Raw genomic sequence first — 17,860 nt, 5'->3', positions numbered from 1 at the left:
AGAGTTGGGGAGAGAGTTCTTCGCTCCGGATTGCTTTTTCGAACTTGTGCTTGTCCGGTTCGGAGTTTATGTGAGCTTGCGAGCACGGCCAGAGTAAATGATATACGTTAAGGGATGTATTGCAATTGGTGGAATAAGACTTGTCGTAGAGCTCAGGCATGTAATGGTGTAATCTGTTTTGCGTAAGCTCAGAAATACTTACGTATTGCCATGATACAGTGAACGGGCTGTCACTGTTGGTCGCACTAAGACGACAACGACGAAGTGGCCAGAGGCATGTGCGAAAGCCTTGGATCAGTCGCCTCTTCTTGTAAATACACGTTATCTCCGTAACAGTAATTAGAAAGCTTGAGTATCTGGCCATAACGTCTTAATGCAGCCGAAAGGCATTAGCGCCGCTGTTGCTGAGACCTCCGATAAGTGAGGGAAACGAAGTAACCCTAGCCTACGTTACGCGCAATCAAATAAAGAAAAAGAAAGCAGATGATGATGAAAGAGCAAAAATTACGGCAGAACTTACGAGGTCTGTTTGGAAAGTATCCGACCTTATTATTTTTTTTTTGCGAACACCTGATGGATATGAAACAAGCGCGCTTTCATCAGCCGACCTTGAACCTTCGTGCGCATGCGCGAATTTTTTTCCGCCTGCCGATAGCGTCAGTCGCTGGGACACAGCGTTTGAGTGAGGTAGTGCGCAGTGCTCTCGACGGTTTTTTATTGCAAGGAAAATGGCAGAGCGACTGGAGCAGCGCTACTGCATCAAATTTTGCCAGAAACTGGGCAACAGCCAAGTGGAAATCATTCGGAAGATTCACACGGCTTTCAGTGACGATGCTATGAGCAGCACACGCATTAAGGAGTGGTACAACCGGTTTAAAGACGGCCGCACATCGGTGGAGATCGAGCCACGCTCCGGTCTGCCATCAACATGCCGAAATGACCAGGTCATTGCCGAAGTGAACGCTGTGGTGACGCGGGACCGTCATGTGACTATCCGAGAAATTGCGGAAGTGGTGGGCATGAGCACTTTTTCTGCACATTTCATTATGACCGAAGATTTGGCCATGAAGAGAGTTGCGGCGAAATTCGTGCCGAAGCTGCTCACGGAGGAGCAAAAGCAACTTCGTGTTGAAGTCTCACAGGGCATGCTGGATTCCACAGACAGTGACCCTGACTTCATGAACACCATAATCACTGGTGACGAGTCTTGGGTGTACGGGTACGACCCGGAAACCAAATCCCAGTCGTCACAGTGGAAGCATTCCACGTCACCAAGATCAAAGAAGGCCCGCCTAGTGCGCAGCAACGTCAAAGTGATGCTGACTGCTTTCTTAGACTCCCGCGGTGTGGTACACCACGAGTACGCACCACAGGGTCAAACAATCACCAAAGAGTACTACAGGGATGTCCTCCGTCGCCTACGTGATGCTATGCGGCGCAAGAGACCGGAGTTGTGATCAACAGGAAATTGGGGCATCCATCACGACAATGATCCTGCACATTCCTCGCACTTGATTCAGACTTTGTTGGCGAAAAACCAGACTCCTGTAGCTCAACAGGCTCCTTATTCTCCTAATATGGCTCCCTGCGTCTTCTGGCTGTTTCCCAAAATCAAGAGGCCATTGAAAGGAGCGCGATAGCTGAGCTAAACTCCCTTCCGAAAGAGGCCTTCTCAGAATGCTTCCAAAAATGGCAGCACCGCTGGGAGAAGTCTGTGGAGTCCCTAGGAGACTACTTTGAGGATGATTAGGTTTCCAATGATGCAGTTGTGCCAGTTTTTTTCCTTCGGCCAAAGGTCGGATACTATTCTAACAGATCCCGTATCTCACGAGGACTCTCGACGGTAATGCGAACAGCAATCGAGCAATGTAGCGACAGAGAATATTCCTGAAGTGACGCTTATTTAGCAAGTGTAGTGGTAATTCTGACAGTTTTGTTGCTTGGGCTATGTGCTATATACTCCGATATCGTCTCATTTTGCTACGGCACTCACTCGCCAAGGTCGCCCATTTGCATGAAGGAATGACGACGATTGTATGACGCCGACGCAATGACGATGGAATGAGAAAGAATTAATGGCATCGATGAAACCAAAAAGCCGTATAACGACGACGGCATGACGACAGTGAGATGTCACTTCCTAATTATGACGCTCGTACAAAGGCAACAACGTGTTGATGACGACATGAGGACAATGAGGTGACGGCGATGGCCTGATGACGACGGTAAGACGAGAACCGCGAGAAGCGGGAATGACGACGATGGCAGGACTAAGACGGCATGACGACGACGGTGTGACAGCTGAGGCACGATAGTGTCCACGTGACCACGACGCAGTAACGACAATGGCATGACAACGCCGGCATAATCACGATCGAACGACGACAACATAATTACGATAGAATGACGCCCAAGGAATGACGTCAATGGATTGACGAAGCTTGTATTACAATGAAGATATGATTTCGATGGGATGAAGATACTGATCTGATGACGAGTCGAAACGACAACGTGATGATCAAAGCGTGACGATAATAGTATGACGACGACGATGGCATAACGATGACTGGATGACGAAGATACAGTGACGACGGTGGCATGACAATGGTATGAGGATAATGGGATGACGACAAATGTATGATGAAAATGGCATGCCTCTGTATCACGAAACCTGTATGACGACAATGGATCGTGACAAAAAATTAGACACCACCGATCAAAAAAAAGGAAAGACGAAATGACGTTTCGGCTCCCCCACAGGAGCCTTATCGCAACGAGGCCTAAAGATTTTTCGTCGCTCTTTAAGTACGGCGCCTGAGCGGACCCAGGCATCTTGCATAGTTAGGAGGCAAGTCTCCATCAGCGCGATTAAGCGTATGTGCTGTCGTCTGCATGATCAATGATTTGAGATAGAGCCGCGACTTTCTGTCCTTTTCTTGTGCAATCACACGTGCCTCGTCCCAGTTTACGTTGTCTGCGGCAGCTATCGAGTGCTCAGCAAGTGCATTTTGATCTGTTTGCCGGTTTCTGACGTCCCTTTGGTGATCGCGTAACCTTCGTTCATAGTCCCCTGATTGGCTGATATACAAAAATGGCCAGTCGGCGCAAGGAATTGAGTACACCACAGAAGGAAATCTTTCTTTCTTGAGTTTGTCCTTCACTTGAACTTGCTTATTCTTCAGAACATCTCTTGTGTAACTGCCCGTGATTTGATGTACAGAGAAAATCGCTGACAGACATCTTGTCAAAATTCGTCGTTGGACCATTACCTGAAAAGATTCTATTGGGACCTTCGCCTAATCCTCGTCATCAGCCTGATAGTCTGAATGCTCTCAACAATTTTTTTTATGACAGCGGACTGGACAAGAGACTTTGAAGAGTGCTGGAGCGTGCAAGATTTTGACCACCGTCTTCAACATCATAATCAGCGTCTTCTCTATTCTTTCTGTCTACACCCTTTCCCCTTCCCCCAACGCCGAGTAGCAGGTCAGTACATTGATTCAAGCCAACCTCTAAGCTTTTCTATCATAATAAATATATATCTCGCTCTCCTCCTCTCAGTTTTCGAGCTGGCACAGGCGCAGTCTCTACGTCATACGAACGAAATACACGCGCCAGGGTTTCACTGATGCCTGGCACAAATGGAACGGCAGCTCGCTTTCGGGTACCTGGTGTAGGTTGCAACTTTGGACGGTCAAGTTGGCGTTTCACAGATTCAATTACATGATGAGGACAGCCACAGCTGGACAGATCACGGCGCACGTGCTCAGCTTCAGCCACCTGATCTTCCCGCGTGGAACAGACATTTTTTCGACGGAGGAGTGATGAAATAACCGAACGCTTTTGGCAATCAGGATGCACGGAACTGAAGTGAAGGTAACGACCGGTATGTGTGGGTTTTCGGTAAGCGTTGAACTTTAGACTTGAGGATTGTAGGGAAACTAGTACATCTAGAAAGGGGAGGCGGCCGTCGGTTTCCTCTTCAAAGGTGAACTATATGGCAGGCTCCAAGGTATTCAAGTGAACTGTAAAGACCTGCAGTGCTTCTTTTTTGACAATACAAAAGCAGTCGTCCACGTATCTGAGGAAAGCTTTGGGAGCTGGCGTGAAGGATGCAAGTGCGCCGTTATCGACGTATTCCATTACTAGGTTGGCGACTGTAACAGAAATAGTTGCCCCCATTACTACTCGAGAATCTACTTGAATGGGACATTTTCATAAGTACAATAGGTGTTTGATAGGCAGAAACCAAGAAGACAGGACAGATCATGCACGTTGATCGGTCTTCTTTCGTGTGGCATTGGGTGGGCCTCAAGGGCGGTGGCACAGACTACCATGGCAAGTTCAATTTAAACGCTCGCGAAGAGCGATACTACGTCGAAGGAAACCATCACTTCCTCGTAGTCGATTTCTATGTGTCGAACCTTTTCGATGAAGTCTTGGGTGTTTCGTACATGCGTAGGGCTCCTACGCATAGGGCTCCACATAGGGCTAAGCGAAGGGCTCCAACAGATGGCGTGACGAGAGTCGAATGACAAGGCTGGAGATAAGATGACGGCACGATCACGACGGCATTACGACGACTGTCTGGCAATGGAGGCTTGATAGCGATTGTCTGACGATGATGGCATGACAAAGGCAGCATAATCACGATTGAATGACTACGCTATTATTAAAATACAATGACGAATGAAGATTGACGTTGATGGACAGAGAAAAGCAGTATGACGACGATGGCATCATGACAATGGGCTAGCATTGCTGATAGATAGATAGATAGATAGATAGATAGATAGATAGATAGATAGATAGATAGATAGATAGATAGATAGATAGATAGATAGATAGATAGATAGATAGATAGATAGATAGATAGATAGATAGATAGGTTCAAAGCGTCTAAAGTAGGCAAAGAATGTTATTCGCATTATAAAACGCACGCTAAAATCAATCAATCAAAAAGTGAGCTTTATTTAAACATGTCAAGTAATGTGCACAAAAATAGTTGGACCAATAGCCTATGTGGCTAGTAGCTGGTCCAATACACAAAAGTACATATACAGGTCAACGAAATACATACCTGCTCAATGAGTAAGAACATTTTTACATGAACAAGTACGTTTTTTTTAAGGAAGAGCTATTACGTTTCGCTAGACAAGAAGAAGCGTTTACATACAAGATCAAAATTTCTGGTTACTTTTATTTCCACAGGCTTGTATATTTATTTACTTAGTTATTTACTTATTTATTTATGTTTGTTTGATATCCGTCTTTTAGACAGCCATAGCCAAAGATGTGATTCGCGCTGCCGCACTAGCCGTGGCGATTCAGGGCCATAGCTTTGTGGTGCTGAGTGCGACGTTGCCGATTTGATGCCCATTTCGATTATGGCGAAATGCAAAAATGCAGGTGGTGCTCAGATTTAGCTGCACATTAAATAACGTCAGGTAGTCAACCTTGGCGTTGCTGGAGCCCCTAATAAGTTAAAAGGATTCTAATATCCTTACGTAAAATTTATGTAACCGGCGACGGTAGCCTCGAGCGGTGACCCGCAGCGCTTATTGAACCGCCCAGTCAAACGCTCTCCTTTTCTATAGAAGGTAACTTTTGTTCGCTTTCAAACCGAATAGCATTGCGTATCTTGACAGGTCTTTCTTGCCTAAGTGAATGACAAGAGGCGAGGAGCACGCAGAAGTGTGCAGTGTTTCGGAAAGGCCGAACTAGCGCATTGAAAGTGGATTACTATATGAGGAGCGTTACCATATTACCATATTACCATATGCGTGTGCGTGACACCATGCCTGTTAATATAGTTAGTATGCCAAACTTTACAATTTGATACGGCTGATAAAACTATTATCCTTACTTAGTATAGCAGTCCACTAATGTGTTATCGCAATCCATGATTCGCCTTTTCGGTCGAAACTGCGACTTTCTTTTTTCAAAGGTTGCGGGTGGCTAGGAGTATTTGGAAAGTTCGGGCTTTTGCCGTGTCTTTGGCAGCGTGCCACAAATTGTTCATCACACAGGCCAGTTGTAGCACTACTATATTGGGTCGGTGACTATAGACCGTTTTATTGAAGGCGCCGCCATTTTGCGATCACAGCGCCGTCTATCGTCCGGCGCCACACCAGTATGTGAGATCCCGCTGCAGTGTGCACGGCAAACGTGTTCTTGACGACAAGTGAAATTTTGCAAGTTTTACTGAGAGGTCTAAGAAGTGGCTGCTATTGGGAAATTTCTTAACGTGTCGTTACTAAGCTTTGAGCTTCGATATAGCCGTAATATCGAATGGAGACGGGCCTAGAGGCCGTGTGACAGCTGTGCCCGCGATCTAAACAGGAAGCGAGTCAAGTCTATATATTGTGTGTTATCATTGTATGTGTAGCCTTGAACTGTATGAAGGTATCACCCAGGGGGCGGCAATCATAAATGTCTCCGCATGCTATGCGGTGAGCCACCCCAGCGTACATTCGAATACCGGTAACTCCGAAGCTCCAACGAAACACTTTTTTTCTAGCTTTCGTGCTCCTAAAATTCCTGCAGTACGATTTTCTTACCATTGTTTAACTCAGGCATCAAGTTTTACAAAATAAAGAATGTACATAACTCAACCGGAAGAGCCGTGAGCATGGAGTACTCGATAAAACGACCTCGGGGCAGTGGTCGCATATGTGCCTCATTTAAGCAGACGCACGCGACGAGTTCCATGCGTTCCGGAAATATTCCGTGCGTTAACTGGGAATAAACAAATTGGGAGGACGCCTAAGCTTGTCCTTTAAGAGTTCAACACGATGGCATTCAAAGACCCCCGAGTGCTTTTCCTGCTTCTCGGCAACTGCGGCTTATGTAACCATAACGTTTACCGGGAAACGCTGGTGGTGAATGCTATGTACACGCGATGAAGCTGATGGCCTCGAGTCATTTCAGCATGTTGATGCTGGCAAACCAAAGCGGACGCTTGTTTGCAACCGCAGCGGCGGAGTCACGGAGTCAACGCTGCTGAAGGTGCACTTCACATTCACTTCCGAAAGCTTTTTTTTTTTTCAGCCGAATACAGCACAGTAGTAGCCCGTTCTCCTTGAGTCATCTCACATCGCAGCAATCACAGATAGAAACCGCTGGAATCACACGAATTCGCTTTGACACCACTACCGTTCCGAGCTGCCGCTAGGAGAAACGGCGATCCGCACATACGAGTACGAGAAGGAAATCGGCTCGGCGCGCTAGTTCGAGTCATGTTCCTCCTCGTCGATAAAACGGTCTTTGTGCTCGTGTTCACGATGCCGTGATAGTCTTTCTATCGTCAAGTGTACCACACTCTCAAGTTCAATAAATCGCCACAGAGGGCAAAAAAATCGACCGCGGCGCTGCTAATAAAGCAAACGTGTATTATAGTACCTCCACTACCTCTATTGACTACGTCCATTGACGTTAGACCCGGTTAGACAGACGTCAACGGTATCGAGAGTAGCAATATTTATTGAATTCACATGCTGCTTAAGCACCCTAGAAAAAACAGTGCACATTTGCATGTGTTCTGCAGTCACCAGGCATTAAAATATATATATGTCACAGCTTTTTACATTTCATATTGCGAAATTGTGCTTTTTGAATTTCTGATGCAGTCAGAATTTCTGTTCCAGACATGCAGTAAGGACTACGGCACCAGTGTAAAGCACCGCACCCTCCAGCCACCAGAGAAGTTACTGCCTTCTACAACAAGCCCATTGTGTGGACTTTAGCTGCTCCTACAAGGTAAACAAAATCGGGTTCAGAAATAAATATGCTTGATATATGCTGTATTGGGTTGCTAATCTTGAGATACATGTTGTCTGTAGCAGATGCTTGTTCATATTTACGGCAGATAATTGGTTCAAACATTAAAAAAGCACTACTTGAGTTTGGCTAATCTGTGCTGTATCTCAGGTGTTACTGTCATGCCCCAACAGAGTCTGCACCAAGCACGTCTTAGCCGTCGTCACAGGAGCCCCCATATACGCTATCAGGAAGAGGCCGGGGCCAAACTCGAAATACTTTTAGACCATGAACAAACAAGTGGATGCAGAAATATTTGGATTAAATATCAAGTCTACAGATGACTGTGTCAAGAGTGAAAAGAGCCTCAGCCGTCATTTCGCCAGCACGGACATTGGCCTAGTTATCCAAGTACCTCAACAAAGAGTTGTAAAAATTCTTCGTGTTCAAGTGCACCAGCAACCTCTGCACAAGCACGGACGACGCTGGCCAAAAGGGTTTCGTCAGTTTGCACTTAACCTCTATTTCAGTAGCCCCAGGAAGTACAGGTACCTGGCAAAAACGCTGAGCCTTGCGACGGTAAAAACGTCAGAAACTCGGTTATTGGCAATATCAGTAAACCTGGATTGATGCCAGAGATCCCGGATTTCGTAAAAGAAAAAGAAAGGAAAAAAGTAGGATGTTATGGACTGGCCATGTGCCCTCATCTTTGACGAAATTTCTCTAAAACGAAACCTGCAGTACGACTCTAAGCATGACGTTGTTGCTTATGGTGACAGCAACAATGAAAGTTCTGGTCATGTAGCAAACACAACACTCGTTTCAGGCCTCAGGCACAGCGAAGCGGTGACTCCAGCTTGTAGCTTTCATGAGATCATGAGAGATGGAGGTACAGTTCATTCTAGACCCGTTTTGAGTTTACTGAGAGAACTAGTAAGCAAGCCGAAGTACTATGGTCTTTAGGTAAAGGCAATGATGATCTGGGATCAAGCTAGCAGCAATTGTGTTGTTGGGACAGCACTTGGACTAACGCCACAAGATCCGTTTCTTGAAATATATAGGGCCAAATATATTTTATTTTAGATCCGATGCACTTGTTGAAATGTACTAGGAACAACTTGCGCAAATGTGACATCCATATTGGCAAAGATGTCATTTCATGGAAACACATACTCAAAATATAGAAGTCCATCCATCACCCCAGACTCAAATATCTGCCGAAAATCATTGACAGGCATTTATACGAAACTCTTTTCGGCAACATGAAGGTAAAATGTGCTTCCCAAGTACTAAGTAACAGTTTGCATTTCGCAATTCAGACCTTCATTACATTTTACGCCCTGTCTGCTACTGCCACACACACAGGCAACTTTACAGAAAGGATGTACAAGCTGTTATAAGAGAGCGGAAAATGAGACACGCCATTACCTCTACCCCAGATCGCACTCTATATTTAAAGGCTTGAGTGCTTTGGATGAAGTCCTAGAAGTTCGATTGCCCTCGCCAACATGGAACTATAATTAGATGGCGGGTCACAATCAAAGCAATTTTGTTGCTGTAGAAAGACCTCCAGCAATCTTTTTTATTTTGAATTCTTGTTGACACGACGGCTGAAAAAGGATCCCCTCTGAGAACTTGTTCAGGTTCATTCGGCAGCAGCACGGTTGCAATGAAATTCCAAATCTCTACCAGTTTTAGGACGGATTAAGGCACATTGCTGTATCAAAACTTTTCAAGCTTTCTAACGACAGTAACTGCGAGGAAGACGAGTGTTTTCTTTCAACTAAACTTAAAGCACTTCTACTGACCAACCTTAGCAAAGCTACTGAAGGGGCACCTTGCTCTACGAGTGCTACTTTTATAGAAGGGCTTTCTGAAAGTAGTGAAGAAGAATGTTATGATGTGCTTAGGTCAAATGTAGTCTACTATGCATCTGGATATTTGATAGATACATTTCTAAAAAAGACACTGCAGCTCATGCCGCGAGCACCTGTAGGAAAACAGCCAGAACATGGAAAAATCTAGCTAGTTATTTATGATGCTTAAAGCTGCTGAAAGAAAGGGTAAAGCCATCAGCCATAGAACTGTCCCAACTGAGGCAGCATGTAAGTATGTCGTGAGGCTGGAGGACCAATTTACACATGTAATAGATGCTATTGCACGCCATCAAGGTGTTACAATTGAATTATTCTCCATTGCGTCAGAGGAGACCGGCAATCTCCCATTCTGAAGTTCAGACTTCGAACAGGAATTTCTGCATCACTATGTCCACCTTCGGCTTCTTTGGCACATTTTGTATAAAAACCGCGAATTAAGCTTGCCAAAAGCGCCTAAATCTGCTGTCAAAAGAAAACTCAAAACGCTGCAGTGGCCAAGACGTCGCTGTAGCAGGTAGCTGTCAGTGTTTCTTTCGAAATTAAGCATAATACTTCCTTTCTGTTTCGCTTCCACCACTCGTGGTTTTCGGTTGCTTTGTCAAATTCCATTTGTCTAGTATAAAATTGTTTGCGATGAATGCAAGCTTTTTGATCCCAATTCTTGTTCGAGATCATTCTTCTTTCTCATCTAAACATAAAAGCCAACCGTTTCTTTGCTCCTCCTTAATACTAGTCATTGTCTAGCAGCGTGATACCACATCTGTAGCAGTATTTTCTAATGCACATTGCCATGTGCAATCGCTCTCCTCCAAATAGCTAATGCGGCAATGGCATGTGTCTTGCATTAACTTTTGCACCGTGTACTGTGTAGCATTTGACTTTTCTTACTGTTTCTGGCCTTCACTGCTTGCAGAGTGGAGTGGCTTCTGTCTTGAATGCATGCTTTCTTATTCGTATTATTCGTAATTCCTAGTCTTGTTCGGGATTCCTCTTCTTGCTCGATGGCCTGGGTTTTTGCGCAAGGTAGACTGAAGTGATTGATTGCAGAGTGTGGTTTCGCTGCTGTTCCATTTGGTCATGGTTGCCATTGTCACAGAGTTGCATGCCCGCGCCCCTCTCGAGTGGGCCGACATTGCCACCGCAGCCGCAACGCTGCTTGCACGGCGATGAGGGAGAGCGCTCCCCATTGTCCCTGAACCCGCCCGACGGGTTGATCACGTGGGTCGCCTGAGCGCGTCGGAGGGACGAAGCGGTTCGGTGGGCGGCAGAGCAGCTTGGAGGACGAAGGAGCGGGGTCGTGCACCGGGAGACAGCTGAAGATGTGGTCGGCAGGCTGAAACCTCCAGGCCGAAGTCTTCGCCATTCGACCGACAGACGGTGCAAGTCCGTCAGGATCTTCGGCAGCGAGGTACCAGCAGCCCGACGCTCTTCAGATCGGGATCTCGGCAAGCACGCCCCAGATAAGCCTCGTGTTCCAGGCCGCTCTCAGAACTTTCCGCCGGACTCTCTTTTCTAATCGCGTTTAATCTTTCGTTTAATTATCCATCGAGTGTTGTTTCTTATATGTCCTGTTAGTTTAGTGTTTGCCGTATTCATTGTCACGTGTATTTTTCATTTTTGTCGCGTATTTTTTGTTATTTCGCGAGTCTTAGGAGCTCCCACGTGGTGGGCTTAGTGTCGCGCGAGTGGCGTCAGGGCGTGTGCTGTGTGACCCGCACGCCTTCCGCGAACTAAACCCCACGGCTTGTAATTTGTATGTTCTTTTTCTTTTATTATGTTTTGCCCATGATTTTATTTTATTAAATTGAATGTGTTAGTGGTACGTCGCCTCCCGTCTCATGCCTCTGGTTCACGGTCGATCAGGCGTGGACCTTATCGCCGGTCAGCAGTCGAACCCTCACTAAACGCACGCGGGGTGGGTTTGTTGTCGCCCCATCCCCTCCGGTTCGGAGAGTGCGAATTACCCCACCATCATTCTTTGACAACTGGCGTCCGCACGACAGGACTTGCTGACCACGATCTTCCGTGACCACGAGGCATAGCGGGCGTAAGAGACGCGTATCGCGGAGAGCGGGAGAAAGCCAAGATATGGCTGATGGACTCCTCGAGGAGTTGGAGCGCATCGTGGCCGTCGGGAGGCAGAGGGGCCTTGAGGGGCCAGCACTCCAGGAGTTTCTGCGCGACATGCGCTCCAAAGAGGAGGCGGATCGTCGCGAGCGCAGGAAAGCGCGAGAGCTTCGACAGCGCGAGGCGGATGAGTGCGACGCGGCACGGTCTTCCCAGCGCGTCCTCGAGTGGGAGAGGGAAATTGCGCTGTTGCGCTCTAGGGAGGGCCGTGTCGAGAGCATTCGCAACAGAGAGTGCCTGCCGGGCTCGACCGCCGCCGCTGACCAACCTCAGCCCTCTGGAGTGAGCCTTGTTCAGGATTGTGCCCAGCCCGAATCCTGCCTCGTGCCTCAGCCCTTGGGTGCCGGGGCCTTCGAAGCGAACGAGAGGCCGGTACTTCGAGAATCAGGCGGTGTGGCGGGTAACGATGGTCAGAAGCCGGTCACGAAAAACGTCAGCCGCCGCGCAGGCAAATTGTGCCATCGCAGGCCGAGAGAGGCGGCGAAGTGTGTGGCGCGGCGGAGGCTGGCGGGTTACCGCACACCGCGGAGGTACGAGGTACGGACCGCTGGCAGATTGCAGAGGATAAGGAAGAGGCCGCGCAAAACGGCGCAGAGGTCACGGAGGCGCCGACGGAGCTTGGCGGTCGCGAAGCGTTGCTCGTCGCCGCGAAAGAAAGCGCGAGCGATATATTCGCTGCGGCAGATGCTGCTAAGCCGCGCACTTCGTGGCACCCGGTTGGCCAAGCGCTGCGCGTGGGTGAGGACCGAGCAAGGTTCAGTGTACCCCAACCACCGAGCCAAAAGCAGGCAACCGGGGCGCGAGGTGATATGTCGCTGTAGAGCGGCTAGTGCGTCTCCCCACGTATGCGTCGGGAAAGCTCGGGGGACGGCAGGAATGCGACCGCAGCGAGTCCGTTTGAAGAGCAGGGGGTATTAAGCAGGGCAGCCGGCACTGTGTTGACAGTTTCGATTTGTTGATAGTGCCACGTAACTTTTTTTATGTTTGATTGCATTTGTTAACGAATTAATTTTTCTGCCCTTCCATTCACCGATCTTTGTTATTTTTGTATGTTTTGTTTTGTGTGTGTGTGATACGTGTTGCGTGTAGACTGCGCGTACCGGCTCTGCCATGGTTTGCGTCAGTCACACGACCCAAGGGGAACAATACAGTATCATATCAATTTTTAGCAGCTGATTTTCAGTCATGTTTTATCCGGCATTGTAGTTGTGTTGCGGAGTGCACTGACTGGCCGAGAGCGAGGCGGCGATGTGCGCGGACAGGTGCCTTGTGCGAAGTGCCGTGACCCACACGACGACGTGATTGTGCGCGTGACCTTCGAGTGCGTGGGGAGTGCGGTCTCCTTAAGGTGCGCGTACATGACTCTGTGTTAGTTTGAATGTTATTAGAATAACATTCTTGTCGTCGGGGTGGTGTCACAGAGTTGCATGCCCGCGCCCCTCTCGAGTGGGCCGACATTGCCACCGCAGCCGCAATGCTGCTTGCACGGCGATGAGGGAGAGCGCTCCCCATTGTCCCTGAACCCGCCCGACGGGTTGATCACGTGGGTCGCCTGAGCGCGACGGAGGGACGAAGCGGTTCGGTGGGCGGCAGAGCAGCTTGGAGGACGAAGGAGCGGGGTCGTGCACCGGGAGACAGCTGAAGATGTGGTCGGCAGGCTGAAACCTCCAGGCCGAAGTCTTCGCCATTCGACCGACAGACGGTGCAAGTCCGTCAGGATCTTCGGCAGCGAGGTACCAGCAGCCCGACGCTCTTCAGATCGGGATCTCGGCAAGCACGCCCCAGATAAGCCTCGTGTTCCAGGCCGCTCTCAGAACTTTCCGCCGGACTCTCTTTTCTAATCGCGTTTAATCTTTCGTTTAATTATCCATCGAGTGTTGTTTCTTATATGTCCTGTTAGTTTAGTGTTTGCCGTATTCATTGTCACGTGTATTTTTCATTTTTGTCGCGTATTTTTTGTTATTTCGCGAGTCTTAGGAGCTCCCACGTGGTGGGCTTAGTGTCGCGCGAGTGGCGTCAGGGCGTGTGCTGTGTGACCCGCACGCCTTCCGCGAACTAAACCCCACGGCTTGTAATTTGTATGTTCCTTTTCTTTTATTATGTTTTGCCCATGATTTTATTTTATTAAATTGAATGTGTTAGTGGTACGTCGCCTCCCGTCTCATGCCTCTGGTTCACGGTCGATCAGGCGTGGACCTTATCGCCGGTCAGCAGTCGAACCCTCACTAAACGCACGCGGGGTGGGTTTGTTGTCGCCCCATCCCCTCCGGTTCGGAGAGTGCGAATTACCCCACCATCATTCTTGACAGCCATATTATGTTTCTCGGATGTGGTGGCCGGGTCATTTGCACTGGGGTGCAGTCTCTCGTGGTAAGCACCTGCTCCTGCAGTCAGCCCAGCGACTCCTAATTTACGCGCACTGTGATTGGTGCTGACCTTTAGTCCTTTCTTCCTGCAACCGTGGGCAAATAGTGCTCGTGGCCTTCCTCGGCCGTGATTTGGCGTGAACGGAGACCAGCATACGTGCTTACATGGTCCGAATTGCATGAACTTTATAGCCACGTTGGTAAACAGGCCCGTGAAAGTGGCTGCCGAAGGTCAAGCCCACGAAACCGACCATGTCCATATTTAAAAAAAGTAGGGCACCAAGTGTGAGCGACATATTCCAGCTTCGTCATCTGGCTTTCCCCATGCTGTAATCGTCATGCGTCCAACGCCCGACTCAGGGAACGAAGTTATCTAACAGCCTAGGTCAATAGGCATGTGCTCATGGTTGTGATGCCGTTGTGTTGTTGCATGCATCGTCGTCGCTCCAGCTTCGTGAACCGACTCTCGTCATGGCGACGCCGTCAACTATCGTTGTCATAGAGTCGTCATGCATTCGTTGTCATACTGCTGTGATGCCGTCGGGGTCGCTCCGTTCGTCATCACTGCGGCTTCTTTATTCGATTCTCGTCATGTTGTCATTTTCCCGCCATCGTCGCCATATAGCTGCATCTGAAATTTTACCATGCACACGATCTCCTTATGAAGCACGCTGTAACGGGGGGAGTTGGAATAATTTTAACCCCTATGGGTTCTTTCACCAGAACCTAACGCACGGTGCACGAACACGAGCGCAGCAGACGAGTCGATTGTTATGGCGATGTGCAGATGGCTGTAAGCATCGCTCCGCTGGAGATTACGCCCGGCGCTGACGAGAGTGTTAGCACTGTCGACACTTCCCGACCGCATACACTCAGAACCGTCGGCGGCTACGTGGTTTACCCCGTGCTCGGGATCTTTCCGCTGCTACGATGGCTTCTCACGAGTATGTTCACTGGGTTGCTGTTCTTTTTCCGCGGCGGCCTCAGCCACGACTTCGTCGGGCGACACTACGGCCATCTGTCGGCGTTGCCCAGTACCTCCGATGCAATGGAGACGTGCAGTGTGAAGCCCGACGCGAACTTGCTCATTTGCCAGAAACAGCACTCAAGCCGGCCTTTGATTTCCTCTCCAAGGCTCTGAAATGCGACGAGCAGAATGGCGATCTCAAAGAATTAGCTACCGACCTCTGCCTCCAGGGTATTGAAGAAGTGCAGACTGGAATTGCCATTGACTTCTCCGAAGAAAAAGGTCCTTCAAGGGGGAGGGCACACAGGCTGACCGACAAGATGAGGGTCAACCTTGAGATTGCCAAGGACAGGCTCTCCTTTCTAGAGAGCATGGCCAAGATCGAGGGCCTTGAAGATGAGCTGCCCTGGCACGCGGGTGTGGCCCGCCCCCAGGCCAACCAGAAACGGCGAACGTGGTAGAAGGTGGCGCCCGGCCAGGATGCAACCACGAATCAGGACGGCCCTTCACAGCTAAAAATTGCCGAGAATGGCGGCGCCCATGGCCAGCCCGGCGACAGGCACAGGCGCTGCACGTTGACGCCGCTGTCGCCCAAGACGCCTTCTGGTGTCACGCTCAGGAAACATGCAGCAACAACATCGCTGTCAGGAGTGGTGACGCAGGCAGTCGTTCCGAGGGCCCAGACGCTGCCGCGAAACACGACGACTGAAGGCGCCAAGACGACGGCCAAGTCCCTATAGCGGCTTGGTCGACCGACCGCCAATAATGCGGCGTTGGCACCAACGCCAAGGGCAGCCAGACGGCGGTTAAATCAGCAATAGCCGAATACCCAACAGTCTAAAGGTCGACAGGAGCCTCCCGGGGTCTCACGACCCAGCGCCCGCGGCTCGGCAGCGAAGGGAGCCGGGTGTCAACGCTTAAAGGAGCTGACGCTCGGCTGGCGCACATGATCCTGGACGAGATCGTGGATGGCGGCCCCGAGGTGCTCTTCAGTGGCATTGCTGGCCAGGAAGTGGCCAAGCAGGCCCTCAGCGAGATGCTCATACTGCCTACAGATTGGGCAAAACTTTTCACAGGTCTCAAGACACCACCCAAGAGCCTGATGCTCTTTGGGCCCCCAGGCAATCGCAAGAGCGTGCTGGCCAGGGCACTGGCCCACAAGTCCCACTCCACGTTTGTCAGCATCAGCGCAGATTCGCTCACTTCCGAATGCGTCGGCGAAGGTGAAAAGCTGGTGCGAGCCCTGTAACTGCAGCCCAGTATAATCTTCATCGACGAGGTTGACTGCTTGTTCAGCATAAGGAAAGACAATAATCATGAAGCGACGCAAAGACTAATAATTGAATCCCTCGTCGAGTTTAATGGGCTCCACACTGGAAGTGAAGAGCGAATTTTCGTGATGGGTACCACAAAAAGGCCTTAAAAAGTTAGATGATGCCGTACTTGGGGTTTAGGAAGCGTGTGTATGTGACCCTACCGGGCGAGAACACGCGGGTCGTACTCCCCGAAAGGGCTACGCTGTGATCAAGGTCACCGGGACCAAGCCGGTGACCTTGAGCTCAGCAACGCAATGCTATAGGCATTGGTTACCGAGGTGGGTCCTCCAGCAGACGATACACTGCACCCACCAGTCCTTTTATTAGAACAAACAAGTTGTCAGCCACAACATCGTCCATCGAATTAGTCGATAATACTATCGCTCGTGAAAGATTATAATGGGTGATTGGAGATTTCAGACCGATTATTTGCCCGAATACTGAGACGAAGAATAAGTGTTTGAATGCTCGAAAGGATCTTCCAAATTTGACGCGACAGCTTTTCAAGCTTCCTACACGTCTCTGAGAAAATCTTTCTTGCCCCTAAAGAAGGGCAGGAAGCCGGACGCTCGTCGTTGGCCTTCCTCTATTTGCTTCCCTCCTCTTTCCCTATACACTAATCAATGAAAAAGATCAAATTAATATAATTGATTTACCTATTAAGCTTCGACTGAATATTTGTTTCTGAGCCGAATAGGACCACGCTTCAGAAACATGTTGTTGTTGGCATGCCGACGAATCGATACGATCGTACCGAGTTCAGTTTTCCAGCAGCAGGGATTCTCCTCTCGTTGCCTCGTAAAGACCGGCGTGGTGGCTCGGTGATCGACGCGACGAGCCCATCTTGGAAGTCGTTATCGCGAAGCCCGTAGCGATCCCACACACAGTCACCCGGCCAAACGGGTCTAGCAGGATCATTTTCTGTGCTTCTCGTGAGCCCTAAAAAGAGGCAGCGCTCGCCACAAAAGCTGAAGCCGTTATCGATCGCACGGCAAAACAAGACGCCCGTGCAGTAAATTGAGGAAACGGCCGCTTCCGATCTTCGGTGATTGCTGTCGTCGCCACGGAAGCGTGACAGCAAGTAAAGAGATAGATATAACTTAGAAAATGCACCTTTGAGTTTCCTGCTCACGTAAAGAACGTGGCAGTCTGTTTTCGCTAACAATTCGCATTAAAATAAGTGCAGAAAAGAAGCGCAAGTGCGCCTATTTCAGTAAATGGGGAATGCATAAACCATGATACGCCGGAAGCAGGGAATATTAAAGAAAGGAAATGCGGGAAACGCGGGGGATCTCATAGCTGAACGCAGGCCTTAAGCGAACACCTGACCTGCAGAAAACTTATCACAAATACTTTTAGGTAAGTGTTATGTCCTGCATTCTCATATGTTGCCTAGTAGCCTTCCGTGTTATGTAATCAAGTTTTGACAGTAGAGTGTGGCGCTCATTT

The 17,860-nt window shown here is 49.1% G+C and overlaps 1 protein-coding gene and 1 pseudogene across 1 annotated transcript; both read left to right on the top strand.

Moving 5' to 3' along the window:
- The first annotated feature begins 569 nt into the window (after window positions 1–569).
- On the top strand, window positions 570–3,825 carry LOC126541282 (histone-lysine N-methyltransferase SETMAR-like). The gene is made up of 2 exons (XM_050187990.3): window positions 570–1,393; window positions 3,714–3,825. Exons 1-2 carry the CDS (start codon window positions 729–731, stop codon window positions 3,823–3,825), a joined length of 777 nt encoding a protein of 258 aa, XP_050043947.3. The 5' UTR covers window positions 570–728.
- A 7,898-nt stretch (window positions 3,826–11,723) lies between these two features.
- LOC126541190 (spastin-like) lies at window positions 11,724–16,619 on the top strand (annotated as a pseudogene).
- The last annotated feature ends 1,241 nt before the right edge of the window (window positions 16,620–17,860 follow it).

Source organism: Dermacentor andersoni, chromosome 2 (genome assembly GCF_023375885.2).
Source record: "Dermacentor andersoni chromosome 2, qqDerAnde1_hic_scaffold, whole genome shotgun sequence".
Classification (NCBI taxonomy): domain Eukaryota; kingdom Metazoa; phylum Arthropoda; class Arachnida; order Ixodida; family Ixodidae; genus Dermacentor; species Dermacentor andersoni.
Note: the sequence above shows the minus strand (reverse complement) of the source record. Positions and strands in the feature narration are given on the sequence as shown.